Below are 16,562 nucleotides of genomic sequence, written 5' to 3'. Positions count from 1 at the left end.
TAAAACTAAGCTTTTACAAATTTTCTACAATGATATTCCTTTCCTATATTTTGTAATTTTTTTAAAAGAAAACGTTGCTTTTATAATAAGGAAAAAGTATCATGAGTGTCCTTTAGGTGGATTCTGGACGCCTGTATTTGCTGGAAACAAGGCACTGTTTTGGTGCTGAGGGACAGTAAAATGACAAATCAGGGCCTCTGAGTCCCAGGCTCTGTGGGGAAAATCGACACAGCAGAAGGTTCCAGTGTCCTCCGAGTACTGTGTCTGAGGTGCCTGCATGAGTACAAAGCAGAAAGCAGCCAGGTCCCACTGGAGCTTGAGAGACAAGGCCTCAGAGGCCTGGAATGGTCCTCACTCTGAGTGAGCACAGATTACAAACCCTGAGAAGGAAGGCTCCAAACCAGTTCTTGAGCCTGAAAAGAGAGAACAGCAGCCAGAGAGGGGGTCATGCTGCCACCTAGTGGTGGCCATGAGAAGCAGGTAAAAGCAGCTAAGAGTTTTCACTTTCCACCCAACTGCAGTCCAGAAGCAGATGATCCTCCTTATGACAAATCCTCAGAAGGTCAGTAGTAGGGACACCTCGGTGGCTCAGCCGGTTAAGCATCCAACTCTTGATTTCAGCTCAGGTCATGATATCAGGGTTGGGGGATCAAGCTCTGCACCGGGCTCTGCACTCAGCACAGAATCTGCTTGAGAATCTCTCTCCCTCTCTCTCCACCCCTCCCCCCATGCGCTCTCTGAAATAATAAATAAATAAATCTTTGGGGAAAAAAAATGGTCAGTAGTAGCCTAATGCTCTATCACAGATCTTATGTCATTCTCATTTCACCTTATCAGGGAGGCATGTTCTCATCCCATAACATCACAAGAAGGGTGAGTACAGTACAATCAAGTGTTTTGAGAACGAGAGATGATATTCATGTAACTTTTATTACTGTAGATTGTTATACTTGTTCTATTTTATTCTATTATTTATACTGTTGTTAATCTCCCACTGGGCATAATTTATAAATCAAACCTTATGGGATGTATGCATAAGAAAAAACAGTACATACAGGGTTTGGTACCATCTGCAGTACCAAACATCCATAAGGAGGCTTGGAAGTATCCCCCGCAGATAAGGGGGGACTGCTGTATATAGTCCTGGCTGCTTAGGGGTAAAGCCTTGCTCCTTCAAGTGGGCTCGGCCTTCCCCAGGTACTCTGCAAGAGCTGCAGAATCTCAGATCTTGCCCTAAACTTGCTAACTCAAAACCTCCATTTTAACAGGCTCCCAAACGGTTCCTGTTAACAATGGGAAGCTCTGGTTTAGAGAACAGTGGAAATCTTCAGCAAGACCCTTCATTTCTCACCTCGGTGCAAAAGCCACCTTCTCCAAAGTCATCGCCACCATAATCATCAAAATGTTGCACGGCAACACTCAGGATGAGCCAGGGGTGAGAGCATCCTTTATCCTAGTCTTTAAGTTAGAATGCTATTTGTCTGGGTACAAAAAGCTAACAGCCTTATTTTTATGGTGCTTTACCTGGGGCCACAGATGTAAAAAACAAAATCATTCAGTCCGTGGACTCAGGTCAGGAACAAGGGTACCAACTCCCCAGTAGTAACTCTTCCCAAAGACAGTGTGCTTCCATCAAGCCCATTAATGCATGAGGATGGGGAGGGATTAAAGTTCGTAAAATCTTTATTTTTATGACTGGAGATCTATCTTTATGCCCATGACTCCTGGTCCTCCCTTTGCCTGTCTTCTCAATTGCTACACTGGTTAAAAAGACCAGGCTAGGGGCTCCTGGGTGGCTCAGTCAGTTAAGTGTGTGCCTTCAGCTCAGGTCATGATCCCAGGGTCCTGGGATCGAGCCCCCCATCGAGCTCCCTGCTCAGCAGGAAACCTGCTTCTTCCTCTCCCACCCCCGCCCCTGCTTGTGTTCCCTCTCTTGCTGTCTCTTTCTCTGTCAAATAAATAAAATCTTTAAAAAAGAAAGAAAGAAAGAAAGAAAGAAAGAAAGAAAGAAAGAAAGAAAGAAAGAAAAAGGGACCACGCTAGGGCTAAAGTCTAAAACTACGCTATCCGGGGTGCCTGGGTGGCTCAGTGGGTTAAGCCTCTGCCTGCGGCTCAGGTCATGATCCCAGGTGGGATCAAGCCCCGAATCGGGCTCTCTGCTCAGGGAGGAGCCTGCTTCCTCCTCTCTCTCTCTCTGCCTGCCTCTCTGCCTACTGTGATCTCTCTCTATCTGTAAAATAAATAAAAATCTTAAAAAAAAAAAAATACGCTATCCATTACAGTGGCCACTAACTTAATTATGTAAAATTAAAATGAATTAAATTAGAATTTCAATTCTTCTGTTGCATGAGTCCTACCCTTTTCAAGTGCTCAAAAATAGGTGACCAGAGGCTATCCTATGAGACAGAGTAGTTATAGAATATTTACATCAGTACTGAAAATTATATTGCATGGTCCTCATTTACAAAGATTCCCCAGCTCATCTCACGTTTTAAAGTTTGTACCACTGGCAAAAATCTTAGAAACAAAATGTACATATACAACTCTATGTCCGTATGGATACACAAAGTAACCATGATATTAAGCATAGATGTCATATTCCAATACTGAGGTCTACAAGGGTTCCATGAATAGGAGTCTTTGGAAGTGCACCAGAAGATGCCAACTCGCTAGCCCTGCCTGATAACTGGTTGTCCTCCACTTGTCCAATTTTTGTCAGTTTCTTTTGCTTTTTTTGACTCCGTGTTTCCCTACAGTCTTTCAATATTCTTCTAGCATGGCAAGGAAAAATTCACGGTCGATGGTCCAGAAAACTTTAAAGTGATCAAATTTCCAATAAGCTTACCAATGAGTATCAGGGGCTATGGGTTTCACTGCATCCACTACCATCACAAACTACCCAGTGAGCCAAAAGACAGGCTTGGAACGAGGCACATTCCTCTGAATGTGCCTTCTTCCCAAGCGAGCATAACTGAATTCTAGTAAGGAGAAAGGGAACCAGATACTTTTCTACTGAGTCTCTTCTGGTTTCACCACAAAGATAGCTAGTGAAGGTAGAGAGAGAGGAAAGGAGAGTGGGACCCTGTCTCAGAAACCGAGCTGTTTTTAGGATTAGCAGATATCCAAAGACTCTATTATGCTCCCCCCCAAAAAATAAAAATAAGATAAGGAAAAACTTTAAAAACTAAACAGAAATGCATGACTTATGTTAAAGTCTATTAACATTAGATACAGCATACACAAAACACATATATAGTATTCTAAGAATTAAGGTTAGAACTAATTGCAAACAAAAAAATTAAATGTAAGAGAAAAACCTGCAAACAAGTCAGCCATTTCCCACCATTAACTAGTGGTCCTTTTTTGTTGTTACACTAAAACCTGGAAATTCACTGGCAGAGAAATCTGTTCAGTTAGTTTCAATTTCTCAAACAGTAGAACCCAATGTGAAGCTGAGATTACAGGCATAAACTCTCAGAAAGCATTTCACAGTGATTTATTAATTATACTACCTCACAGAAGAAATCACAAGCCTTTGACACAGCGGTCTTTTAAAAACTAAATATGATATGTCACGGCTTTTTTTTTTTTTAAAATCCATGAAAAACAGAGGACTCTACAAATATACTTTGTTCCCCTCATTTCAGTGATCTCATGGAAACAACAGACGATACTTTAAATAAGTAAATGAAAATGAACACATAGATGGGGCAATGAGGGGGTCAGGGACGCTAAATAAAAAGCAGCGTCTCCCCCATAATAAAACTTTCCTGAGCATGGCAACTGCGATGATCCCCACCTGTCCAACTGCCTCCCATTCCAACACACACACCCAATGGGCTGCCTTCACCTTGCCACCAATTTACCCACTTCAGGGGCAGGGGAGTGTTTCTGGGGAAATGCATCCACGTAACTTCAATAAACACACTAACCGTCTATTAAGTATTAATCAGTCCAGTCCTTCATACAAGCACATAAACCACCCGAAGATCAGAAAATAATTAAAGAAAAGCAATAGTACAAAAGAGAAACAAGAAGATGAAACTACTCACCCCCAAAGAAAAAAATAATTCAGGGAAGAGAGGAGAACATTCTTTAAGGAAAAAAGAAATACTCAATATTCTTAAATGTCATTCAAGAAGAGGTGGCAAATATAAAACAAGCAAAAGCTGCCATAGATTAAGAAAAAAATCAGAAAACAAAAGATCTTAGAAATTAAAACTGAGTTTCCAAATTTAAAAATGCAATGGGCAAGCTGAGTTGTAAAAGGAAAAGCTGTGGACCAATTAAAGATCTGAAAAGAAAAAGAACCTAGAAAACAGTAGGGAAAAGTAGAGAGACGTTATAAATTCAGGAAGGTCACCCATTTAACACTTGCAGCGGAAGAGAACAAAATGATAGGAGATAAATTTCCCTGAGCTAAGAAAGTTAGATTGAGAGGGGCCAAGAAGAGCCAAGCGATAAGAATGTGTAAGGATCCACACCGAGAAACTTCCCAGGGACATTGCAAAACTCGAAGGACAGAGAAAACCTTAGAAGGGAAAATAAATGAGACTGACATCAGACTTCTAACCAGTAGCAAATGGAGGTTAGAATACAAAGACACAGTGCCCTCATGGTTGTGAGGAACGAGGTTTTACAGCATATTTCATAAGTCTAAGATCCCGTGCATTTTCTGACACATCAGGAACAGCTGCACCAAAGTAACCTATCACCAATGGTGAAACACATTCCAGTTTTAAACATGTGAAAATATGGGGAGGGACTGCAATTTAAAATCAGTGAAATACAATGCCTAAATTCAAAAATATAATGCCTCTATTCAAGGACAATGTAAAGACATCTTTGAAAACTCCGTAAGTCCATGCTTCTTCCAGTAAAAACTTTCTTGAGTAGGTATGCTAACAGATCAAGAGAGAAGTCTGAACAGACAACACCAGCTGCACAGTCCTACATGAGTGCAAGAACGAAAGGAAGCATTTACACACACACACACACACACACACTGGGGCTGAAGTCTAAATAAAACATCTAAATAAGGTCCAAACAGTATATATGCGTACACACGGTCCGTTAAACTGGAATGCTTAAATGGTATCACATTGAAATAGCAAAGTTATTGGGACGTCTGCTGGTTCTTTCCTATGGGTTCTGCTATGCTACCAGTTGTAGAACACAATTTACATAATCATTTACATAATCATACTACCACCACGTAAATACCATTTACTGGTTTTTCCTTTCTACAATTCATCTATGGATGAGGCCCAGAAAACTTAGAGCTAAGAAACAGAATGTAAATCACACAAATGACATTACTGGGCACAATCCAACAACTGGCGTGAACTTGTTGCATTTCACCCTATACAGCAGCCAGTCAATAGATGCCATCCCAAACTGATAAACCATATCTATTCCAGACATATGAATGTATTTTAAATTATTGGTTGTAATTGCTTCTTGAGGAGTAAGCTCAATTTTTGTTGAGCCCCTCTTCCATATGATTTTTTTCCTTTTTTCACCAACCACGTGCATGCATGGAAAAAAAATCACCGAAACTGCCCAAAGGCAGACCTAGCTAATTTATCAGGATGTCATAGACACTCTCTAAATAAGAGTTTTCTTTGTATTTCAAAAAAAAAAAAAAAAAGAAAACAAGTTTTCCAAAGACTGGGGATTTCACTTCCATCCTCATAGACTAAGAAAGTATAAACTGATTTGTATCTAATGCTACAGGACCATTTTACCACCCACCCCCACAAAAAAGTTGTTTCACTAGAAACTGTACCTGATAGGTCCTTAGAACATGCGGTCAGCTTTGCCAAGTGACTGTTGATTTTCTCAATGGCCTTGAAGTTCTTATTCCTCTTGAGGACATCCATGGCAGAGCGGGACTGTCTATCCAGCAGGGTAGGGTCTGCCCCAAAGCGCAAGAGCATCTGCACATCCTCTGTTTGTCCTAGAGTGGGCCAGAAGGAGAAAAGGGGGCTGTCATGGTTCCTTCCATAAGGAGACGTCCCCATGAGTGCTCTTCCTCCCAGTTCCCTGCCCAAGCAGCCTGGGGCAAGGGAATCAGTGTCCCACTGCTCGTAGAATCTAAACTGCTGGCTTTAGGCAACCCACCCAACTCCCGGAAGCAAGGAGTCCTGTGTGGAGTGGGTAGGACAATAGCTTTGAAGAGGTTCAGAAGTGCGCTCCTCTCTACCTTTCTCCCCTCTCCCTGGCAACAAGCAAGGAGAGGGGGAATCTGGTTACTAGGCAACAGTTACAGCTGTAAGGATAACAGCAAGCTGTGACTTCAGATTTCTTTATTCCCTAGAGAGGAAACAGAATATTCTTCCAGAAGGAAAAAAAAAAAAAAAAAAAAGCCTGTCTGGGGCTCGGAGAAGAAAGTGGCAATTGCTTTCGCATCAGGGTCTTTTTGTTGTCACTGTTTGTACCCTCCCAGGCCCAACCCTCTGGCTGCCAGCTCCATTTGCTGCTTTGATGGATCTATTTGCCAAGCATCAAGGTGCCTCCATGATCACAGATGCAATAGCCTTTCAAATGGAACAGGTGTATTCCTGGGGGTAGAAAGATTGATGTGGGCACAGAGAGTTCAACAAATCAATGCCTGATCCCCAACTTCCTACCCATGCTTTCCTAAAATCCACCGCCCAGACGGGGCATCTCTACTCCAGGTATCATTCTGTTCATGATGCTCTCCTTTCCTGTCTCCCTAGTCACAAGTTCCCTTCTCCCCTTTTAAAAAAATGAAACAAAATCAGAAAGCCAAAGTTTTTACCCACAGAGTATCTGACTAAGGCAGGCAGAATTCTAAGGCAATCCCCAAGATTCCCAACCTCTGGTGCACACACACCTTCTCCCCAGTTACTCAATCAAATATGAATCTTAATGTGATGAGACTTTGCTAATGTAATCAAGGTCCCTAAGCAGTTGACCTTAGGATAGGGAGAGTCCTCTGACCTTATCACATGAACCATAAAGGTCAGAGGTCTAGAGGTCAGGAAGAGGGCAAAGATTTAAAATATGAGAGGGAATTGATGACTAAGAAATTCTCCCCTGCTGGCTTTGAAGAGAGAGGGAGCCACATGACAAGGAATGTGTGTGGCCTGGAGAAGCCGAGAGCAGTCTCCCGCTGACAGCCAGCAAGGAAACCAGGGCCTCATTCCTACAACAGGAAGGAACGAGATTCTGCCACGACCATGTGAGCTTGAAAAAAGGTCCACCACTCCATATGAGAACATAGCCTCTGTCAGGACCTTTGATTTCAGCCACAGAAGATACTGAGCACAAAACTCTGTCACATCATTTCAGACTACTGACCTAGAGAACTGTGACCTGGTAAATGGGTGTGGTTTTGAGCCACTAATTTTATAGTGATTTGCTAAGGATCACAGAGAACTAATTAATAATTAATGTATTGCCCTAAAAAGGTGGTGGAAATTCCTGACTTCCAGAGTATCCACTGAAGGGAAAATTAGGTGCCTGCCAAGCCCCCCTCCCTTTTTTTTTAAAGATCACAAGTAGGCAAAGAGGCAGGCAGAGAGAGAGAGAGGAGGAGGAGGCAGGCTCCCCGCTGAGCAGAGAACCCGATGTGAGGCTCGATCCCAGGACCCTGGGATCATTACCTGAGCAGAAGGCAGAGGCTTTAACCACTGAGCCACCCAGGCGTGCCAAGCCCCTTTTAAAAGGCACTACAGGGGCACCTGGGTGACTCTGTCAGTTAAGCATCCAACTCTTGATTTCCAGCTCTGGTCATGATCTCAGGGTCCTGCGATCAAGGCTCCCTGCTCAGTAAGGAGTCTGCTTCTCCCTCTCCTGCCCCTCCCCTTGCTCTAGTGCTCTTCTCTCTCTCTCTCTCTCTCTCTCTCTCAAATAGACATGAACAGACACTTCTCCAATGAAGACATACAAATGGCTATCAGACACATGAAAAAATGTTCATCATCACTAGCTATCAGGGAGATTCTAATTAAAACCACATTGAGATACCACCTTAGACCGGTTAGAATGGCCAAAATTAGCAAGACAGGAAACAACATGTGTTGGAGAGGATGTGGAGAAAGGGGAACCCTCTTCCACTGTTGGTGGGAATGCAAATCGGTGCAGCCACTTTGGAAAAAAATAAATAAAACTCTAAAAAATAGAACAACAAAATAAAAGGTACTACAATCTACCCTCCTTTCACTGCCCTCCAAAATTATTATTTTCATCTTTAATAATTAATTACAGAAGATTTTAATATATTTCTGTTGCTTTGATATCTGTAGTAATAATTTTTTAAAGATTTTATTTATTTATTTGACAGACAGAGATCACAGGTAGGCAGAGAGGCAGGCAGAGAGAGAGAGGAGGAAGCAGTCTCCCTGCAGACCAGAGAGCCCAATGAGGGACTCGATCCCAGGACCCTGAGATCACGACCCAAGCCGAAGGCAGAGGCTCAACCCACTGAGCCACCCAGGCGCCCCTGTAGTAATAATTTTGTAATAATTAAATCTAGAAAAGTTTAAACCCTAAAGTCCTAAATCACAGAATTTTTTTTTATTTAAAGCTATACAAACACTTCTGTTCCAGAAGAAGTTTACTAGATGACTAATAAGACTTTCAAGCATAAACTGTATGAGAGTAAACTTCTTTCTGAGAAGTAAACTAGAAATAGGATCCCCAAAACAGCAAGGTACAATTTTATATTTTTGACTATTAAAGAGCTCGTCCATAGTTTTTTAAATAGACGTTAGAGATTATCAAGTTGCTGTAGTATGTTCTATTATATTCCACTAAAGGATATAATAGTTTTATTTTAAAATATCTGTGTACACAATTCTGAAAATTACTTTTTCTTACATATTTTTGACTCATAGATAAAAAGAAATTCTACATGTCAGTGTTAAAACATGTAAAGAGGTAGACAGGTTTTCAAAATTCTTGAAGATAAGGAAGCAACACTGAAAAACATACTAGACTTTTTTTTTTTAATTTACTAGCATCCATTATGCCTTTTCCTGATAACAACACCTCAGTATTCCTTTAAGAAAGCGTCTTTCCCCCACTTGCCAGCATACCTGATTTGATGGGCAGAAACAGATTCAGTCACCATGACATCCTCCACCACTGCCCCAGCCAGAGCTTGGGGGAAGCGGGAAGGAATAAACATCTGACCAGAACCTGACCAATCAGATCATTCCATTCTCTCGCTCTGCCTCAACCCCAAATCCAGGGGTGAGCATCTGATCAGGATCTAGCCAATTAGATCATTCCATCCTTCTGGCGTTAGTGATTGGTTCACGGAGGGCATGTGACCAAAATCAAGTCACAGAGACTCATTCGTAGGACTTTAACTGAAATACTGAGTAGAGATATTCTCTTTGGCCGTGACCTGACAAACAGGCATATAAGATAAACCTAATATCAGATGGCTTCCACTGCAAAAGAGCCTGCCTACGAATGAACCTAATGCAGAAGAAAGCAGAGCTGGAAGACGGCAGATTCTTGAAGACGTCACGAGAGCACCTGGAGCAAACTCTGGACCATTGAGTCACATGAGCCAATAAATGCCCTATCTTGCTTAAACCAGTTTGAGTGTCTGTCGCTTGTACCAAGTTAGATGCAACCACCGACCTGGCCTCACGTTGGTTACAGAAAGTGATCATTTCTAGGCTTTGGGTCTTGTTGCTGGGCTCTGGTAATTCCCTAAGACTGAACCCCCGGGCCTCCCAAACCACACAGATCCGGAAGCAGGAAGACCATCGTAACAACCTCCGCCCACCACCAAAACTCCGACAGAATGGATGATTTCAGAGGCTCTATGATGCTGCAATTATTTTAAATGATGGATTTGGAATTCAGGCCACATTAAAGTATCTGGAGAGTTCCTGACTCTCTATATATCAGAAAAGTATTCAAGATGGAGATAATCTCATACACTGTTGGGGCAACCTTTATGGGGTTCAAGTTAACAATAGTTCCAAAAGTCAAATACGTCCCGATATGCTAACAACATCCTAAAACTGTACATAAATTTTTACTTATACATTATAGAATATTTGTGGGGGGGGGGATCATAAGATACGGGTAATATTGGTTTCTCAGGTTAAAGGACAGAGACTCTCAATGTATAGTTTTTGTGTGTGTGAATTTGTGATTTGTGATTTTGTGAATGTAATCTGTTTAAATTTTAAATAAAATGAGATTATCCAAACAAATAAAATGTGTAATTTTTTGAACAAGCAATCTCTCAACTAGGAAATAATCCTATAGATACATTCCCATCAGTTCACAAAGATGTATATAGGAAAATATTCTCTGAGCATTGTTTTTGGTAGCAAAATAACTGAAACCATTTAATCATCCATCAGTGCAGTATAGTCAAGTCAGAGAATACTGTGAGCTGTTTAAAAAAATGAAATAGTTATGCAGGTAGTATTAGGGAAAGATGGCCAAGATTATCACTCAAGGGAAAAGCAAGTTGCTGAATAGAATGTAGAGTATGTGCACATTCATATTTAAAAGAGGAATAGTAAAATTGGCAAGACTCACCAAAAAATGCTTGGTAGACTTTGTGAAAGAGAATTTACTTTTTATCACATATCTTTTTAAAGTGTTTGAATGCTTTCTTTTTTTTACTAAGATCATGGCTTTCAAATTCTTTTTTTTTTTTTTTTTTTTGCCTTTAAACTTTTTTTGGTAGAATAAATTCATAAATGCATAAAATCCATTCTTTTAAAGTGTACAATTTAGTGGGTTTCAGTATATTTATGAAGTTGTGTAATCATCACCACTATCCAATTCCAGAACATTTTATCACTCCCTAAAGAAACCTTATATGCACTGGCAGTCACTCCACATTTCCTCCTGCCCCACCTCCAGGGCAACCAGTGATCTGATTTTCTAAATGAGATCATGCAATATGTGACCTTTGTGACCAGTTTCTTTCCCTCAGCCTAACACTTCAAGGTGCATCCATGTTGTAGCGTGTGTCAGTATTTTGTTCTTTTTTATGGCTGAATGATATTGTATTATCTGGATGACCCGTGTTTTGTCTGTCCATTCAGCAGCTGGAGATTTGGGTTGTCTGCACGGTTTTAGTTGTTATGAGTAATACTGCGATGAGCACTCGTGTACAAGTTTTTGACTGAGTATGTTTTCATTTCTGTGAGGCAGGTACCTAGGAATAACATTGCTGAATCGTATGGTAACTATTTGAATTCCTGCCAGACTTTTTTCCAAAACAGATGCACCATTATTTCACTCCCACCAGCAATGGGTCCCAAATTTTCCACATCCTTGTCAATACTTGCTGCTGTCCATTTTTTTTTTTTTTAATTTCAGCCATTTTGGTGTGGAGTGTATTTCTGATTTTTAAACTAGTTTTTGAAAAGTGATTTAAAGAAGTTTATACGAAGGGGCGCCTGAGTGGCTCAGTCAGTTAAGGATCTGCCTTAGGCTCAGGTCATGATCCTAGGATCCTTGGATCTAACCCTGCAGCAGGGAGCCTGCTTCTCTCTCTCCCACTCTCCCTGCTTATGCTCCCTCCCTCTCTCTCAAATGAATAAATAAAATCTTAAAAAAAAAAAAAAAGCCTATACAAACAATGAGGCCAGTAGAATAGAACAGAAAATGCCTATATAGGCACCAGAAAAAAAAAAAAATACAACTCTTTAATTTGGATGTTCGGAAGGTTTTTTTAAACTCTGACTCCAAATACAGGAGCAATAAATCAATAGATTGACAAATTTGACTACGTAAAAAGAAAATATTTGCATGACAAAAAAACCCAACGTCAGAAGACAAGTGAATAAACGGGGGTGGGGGAGAGATTCATGACTTATACCACAGACAAAGAGCTAATGAACAAAGAATTCTTAAAAATTGAAGACAAAGGATCAAAAACTCTATAGAAAAATGAGGAACAGACATGAACAAATAACTTGGCAAAAATAGATATGAAAATGGTTCTCAAATATATTTTTAAAAGGCCAAACTCACACATAAAGTAATTAGAGAAATGCAATTAAAACAACCTTGAGATACCAATTCACATCTCTCAGACCAGAAGAAACTTGGAAATATAACAAAATTCTGTTGGTGAGACTGTGGGCAAAGAGGCACTCTTCTATATTACAGGTGGTTGTACAAATTGGTACCATCCTTCTGGATGAAGATTTGACAACATCTAACAGAACTACATATTCATGCATATGAACTAATATTGAGTAATTTCCAAAGGATACTGTTAATGAAAAAGATTCTGTGTCAAGCAGAATCTATAGAATGGGACCCTCCACCTTAAAAAGGAGGTGTAAGAAAACACACATGTGTCTGCTCATTACTACAAAAGGAATCCAGGAAGAAAAGCCTAAAAAAAAAGAAAAGGGGCGCCTGGCTGGTTCAGTGGGTTAAAGCCTTTGCCTTCGGCTCAGGTCATGATCTCAGGGTCCCGGGATTGAGCCCCTCATTGGGCTATCTGCTCAGCAGGGAGCCTGCTTCTCTTCCTCTCTCTCTGCCTGCCTCTCTGCGTACTTGTGATCTCTGTCAAATAAATAAATAAAATCTTTAAAAAAAAAAAAAAGGAAAAGAAAAGAAAGAAGGAAACTGATCACCTACAGAGGATTAATGAGAAAGGGGCAGAAAAAAGGGGGAAATGGGAAATGGGAACTCAGGGGGTCAAGAAGGAGGAAGAAGTGACACTTCTCTGAGTATATCTTTCTGCAAAGTTCAGAACCCTAGAACCATAGTAATGTTTCACATATGTGCCTTTCACATACCAAAACACAAACAAAACCAAACAGGATGTGAGGAGAATTCTAAAATGGAATGCAAAGCCTGAAAAAAATATACCTGAGTGTACTACAAATGAGCAAAATAATCATATTCAATAGGGTGGGGAGGAAAAGAACTTAGTGTCTTAAACTCAAACTGATGGGCCATCTACAAAAAAACTGACTGATACTCTTCAAAAGGGTCAAAGGTATGGAAAACTGAGGAAGTGTCAAAGACTGGAGCAGACTTGGGAGCTCTGACAAGTAAATGCTGTGTGGATCTCCTAACTGACAAAGAACATTAGTAAAAACAAGGGCGAAATTCACAAGATGTCTGTGTGTTCGTTGGTAGCATTTTGTCAATGTTAATTTCTGGATTTTTTAAGGGGAGTTGGGTGAGGATTTACAGAAACTCTTTGAACTATTTTTGCATCTTTTCTGTATGTCTAAAATTAGTTCAAATCAAAGATTTAAAAAAAAAAAAAAAAAGGTGAGCTTCCCTGATGAAAGAGAAGCAGAGGACGTGGGTAGTGAGAGAGGTGGAATTCAAAGGAGGGGAATCAGCCTATAAGGGTCTATAAGAAGGCTCGTTTGGCAGCAGCTGGAGTGGAGGAGAGCAGCCCATGTTACACCTGCACGAAGAAAGGGCTGTCTCTTGACTTCTGAGGTTCATGCTCTCATGTTTCAGAAAGTCGGGAAGGTTTCCGCATTTGTAAGAAACACTATTAAGGTGTGTTGTCCAGTATGGCAGCCACGAGGCACAGAGGTGCTACTGAGCACTTGAGATGTGGCTTGTCCACATGGAGATATGCTAGCAGAGTATAACATATGCTGGATTTCAAAGACATAGCATAAAACCAAAACACAGAATGTAAAAGGTCTCTGCACTTTTTATGTTAATTACACAGGGCAATGATAATATATGGGCTAGATGGGTTAAATAAAATATACTGCTAAAATTAATTTCACCTATTTTGCTTTACTTTTTCATAGGACTACCAGAAAATTTTAAATGTTCTATGTTGCTCTCATGATGCTTGTACTGGAAAGCTCTCGTTTAAGTCCCAGGAAATGGATGCTTGCCAAGTTATTGATGCATAGGTTTAGAATCCAAGGCTTTGCATGCATCTACTATACACAAATACTGCTCAGACCACCTGAATTTCAGGAGACTTGAAATTGTGTTTCTTTGAAGAGTTTTATCTGGAAATTGTTTTCTTGGACATTTTTGGGCTGGGGATGTATAAGGAGAGCACAGTGATTGGAGGCACAGATTTTAACCATAAATTACCAGGCCAATGACAGCTTTATCAATAGCTAAATGATAGCTACTATCATTTAGTACTGAGGTGTGCTGGAACCGGCTCACACCAGTCGATGAGGACCAACTGTTAAACATCCAGAAATGTTATAAGATGGTTGGTAAACACTGCCATTATTAACAACTAACTTACTCAAACTTACAAGAAACAAATCACGTTAAAAACAAAACTCATTATTTCTTAATTATTTTACTATGCTTTGCTATTGTCTATGATGAAGTTTCTATACATCTACTTTAACAAGGATCTGTGTGGTAAAAATACAATATAATGCTATGCTACTGCACCTGTCCCAACCCCATGTTCAATGACATCACATTAGTAGCTTGAAATCAACCATGGTGGGAGTATTTACACCAAGGAAACTGGGAAACCTCACACTTTGGGGCTTTTTGAAGACCCAGTTGTCAAACATTTGCCAGGATACCACAGTCTCTCAGAGGGTACTAAAATTCAAGGGATATCAGAAAGACAGACAGTAACAAGTGTTGACAAGGATTTAGGAAAATTAGAACTTTGTGCTTTGCCAGTGGGAGTATAAAATGGTGCAACCACTTTGGAAAACAGTCTGGCTGTTCCTCAAGAGTTTAAATATTAAATTACCATGAGATCCAGCAATACCTAAGTATCTACCTGAGAAAAATGAAAATATATTCATATATGCAAAAGTTCACAGCAGTGTTATTCTTAGTAGCTGAACACAAGTCCACCCACTGATGAATGGATAAATCAAATGTGGTTTATCTCTACACTGGGATATTATTTGGTAGTAATAAGGAAGGAAATACTGACACACGGTACAACGAGTTTGAAACTTGAAAGCATGCTCAGTGAAAGAAGCTAGTCACAAGACTGTATGATTCCATTTATATGCAATGTCCAGAAAAGGCAAGTCCATGGACACGGAAGACAGATTAGTGGTTGCTTGGGGCTGGGGGCCAGGGGGCGGGAATGGGGAGTGACTGCTAGTGGAGACAAGGTTTCTTTTGAAGATGATGAAAATGTTTTAAAAATTCATTGTGGTTGCATAACTCTACAAATGTACTAAAAACATCCAATTGGATGCTTTAAACAGTTGAATTATATGGCAGAGAGACACTCTTTATTATACTCATTATGAAATATAATGAATTATATTTCAATAAAGCTCAAAACAGTATCTGTAGCTCACCCTTTCTCTGTTCGCCCAAATGTGGGTTCTGGGACCCAGTCCAGTGGGGAATGACATTAGAGAAACACACCTCACTGCACTCCTCTGGGACATGCTGAGGACACAAAACTCTAAGTTCCCAGGACCAGCAGGCCAGGGGTCCCCAACCAGACGCCTCTGGGCTCTGTCTAGTCCACAAGTGTGTTTAATTTTGGCAGATATTTTATAATCATGAGTTGTCTTATTTTTTTAAAAATCCATCTTTCCAACGTCTTCTGCCATCAGAAGATGGTGGCCAGGCCTAGTTCCCATGATGGGCAGGAGGCTGTGGCCATACTGAGCCAAATTCCCCAGCCCTCCTTTTTATCTCCCTTCCCCCGGGGCTGGGAGTCCGCTACCATTCATCATCACCACAGCTACCCTAACATTTTTATAGAACAAAACGTGCTATCTCCACGGGTTTCCAGAAAGGCAAGAAGCATCAGAGAGCCCGGTGGGTGGGAGGACCCGCAGCCTTCCTGTTTCATAGGCTAGCAAGGTATGTCTGCGTCAGAAGAACCAGCTTGTCCTCGTGGCCTCCCTGGCCCTGATAAGTACGCAAGATGAAATCCTTGCGTTAGATTCTACCATGGCCAAGAAACAGATCTCCGTCTGTGGTCATTTTCAGTGTCTCTCTGGTAACCAGCACAGATCTGGCCTAAACTAAAGCACTTAGTAGCTGCACAATGAGGAAGGGAACAAGTGCAGCCAGAAGCCCCTGTCCTTGAGACATCCAATCCCATGGAAGTCACTGAAGCGGAAAGAGCATGTGGAACCCCGCCATCCTTCCTTCTCTTGTCCCCCATCCTTCCTGCAAACAGCCTGCCCTCCCTGTGATGCTTCGTTCGAGGTAAGGTTTAGCCGTGAGCCTGTCCCAGGATGGATGAGTAATACGTGTGCTCGATTGCGTGGGCTCTCTAATGCCTGAGGTCATCCAGCCCACAGCACACCCTCCAGCCTGGGGCTGCTCCTTACGTTTGATGAGGTATCCAGGGTAGGGGGCTGCGGCGACGACGTGGAGGACTGTGCAGCCATCCTCGTCCTTCTGGTTGATGCGGCCTTTCCACTCAGGCTTGTGGTCCATTAGCCACCTGAAAAGATGGTTTTCCTCTGCACGGAATTAAAATCAGTGATTGATGTTATTTTCTACAGACAGAAAATCAGTAAAGCACATTGATGTGTAGTACCCTGAGGGAACAAAACGGGGAATCCCACACACATTTGGCACCACAAATAGGTTCTGGAGACGCATAGTTTGTAAATTAAAAGGATGAGTTATAGAAAGTTATT

General features: G+C 41.1%; 1 protein-coding gene across 2 annotated transcripts in view; it reads right to left on the bottom strand.

Moving 5' to 3' along the window:
* Nucleotides 1-16,562, bottom strand: part of TRANK1 (tetratricopeptide repeat and ankyrin repeat containing 1) — a 98,042-nt gene that overhangs the window by 43,666 nt on the left and 37,814 nt on the right. For both annotated transcript variants that reach the window (XM_059162148.1, XM_059162147.1), the window contains exons 8-9: nt 16,248-16,382; nt 5,789-5,959 (exon numbers count right to left, since the gene is read on the bottom strand). In XM_059162148.1, coding sequence (XP_059018131.1) covers nt 5,789-5,959; nt 16,248-16,382 — 306 coding nt within the window. The remainder of the gene's footprint in view (nt 1-5,788; nt 5,960-16,247; nt 16,383-16,562) is intronic.

Source organism: Mustela lutreola, chromosome 2 (genome assembly GCF_030435805.1).
Source record: "Mustela lutreola isolate mMusLut2 chromosome 2, mMusLut2.pri, whole genome shotgun sequence".
Taxonomy (NCBI): domain Eukaryota; kingdom Metazoa; phylum Chordata; class Mammalia; order Carnivora; family Mustelidae; genus Mustela; species Mustela lutreola.
This window is presented reverse-complemented; position numbering and strand designations above follow the sequence as displayed.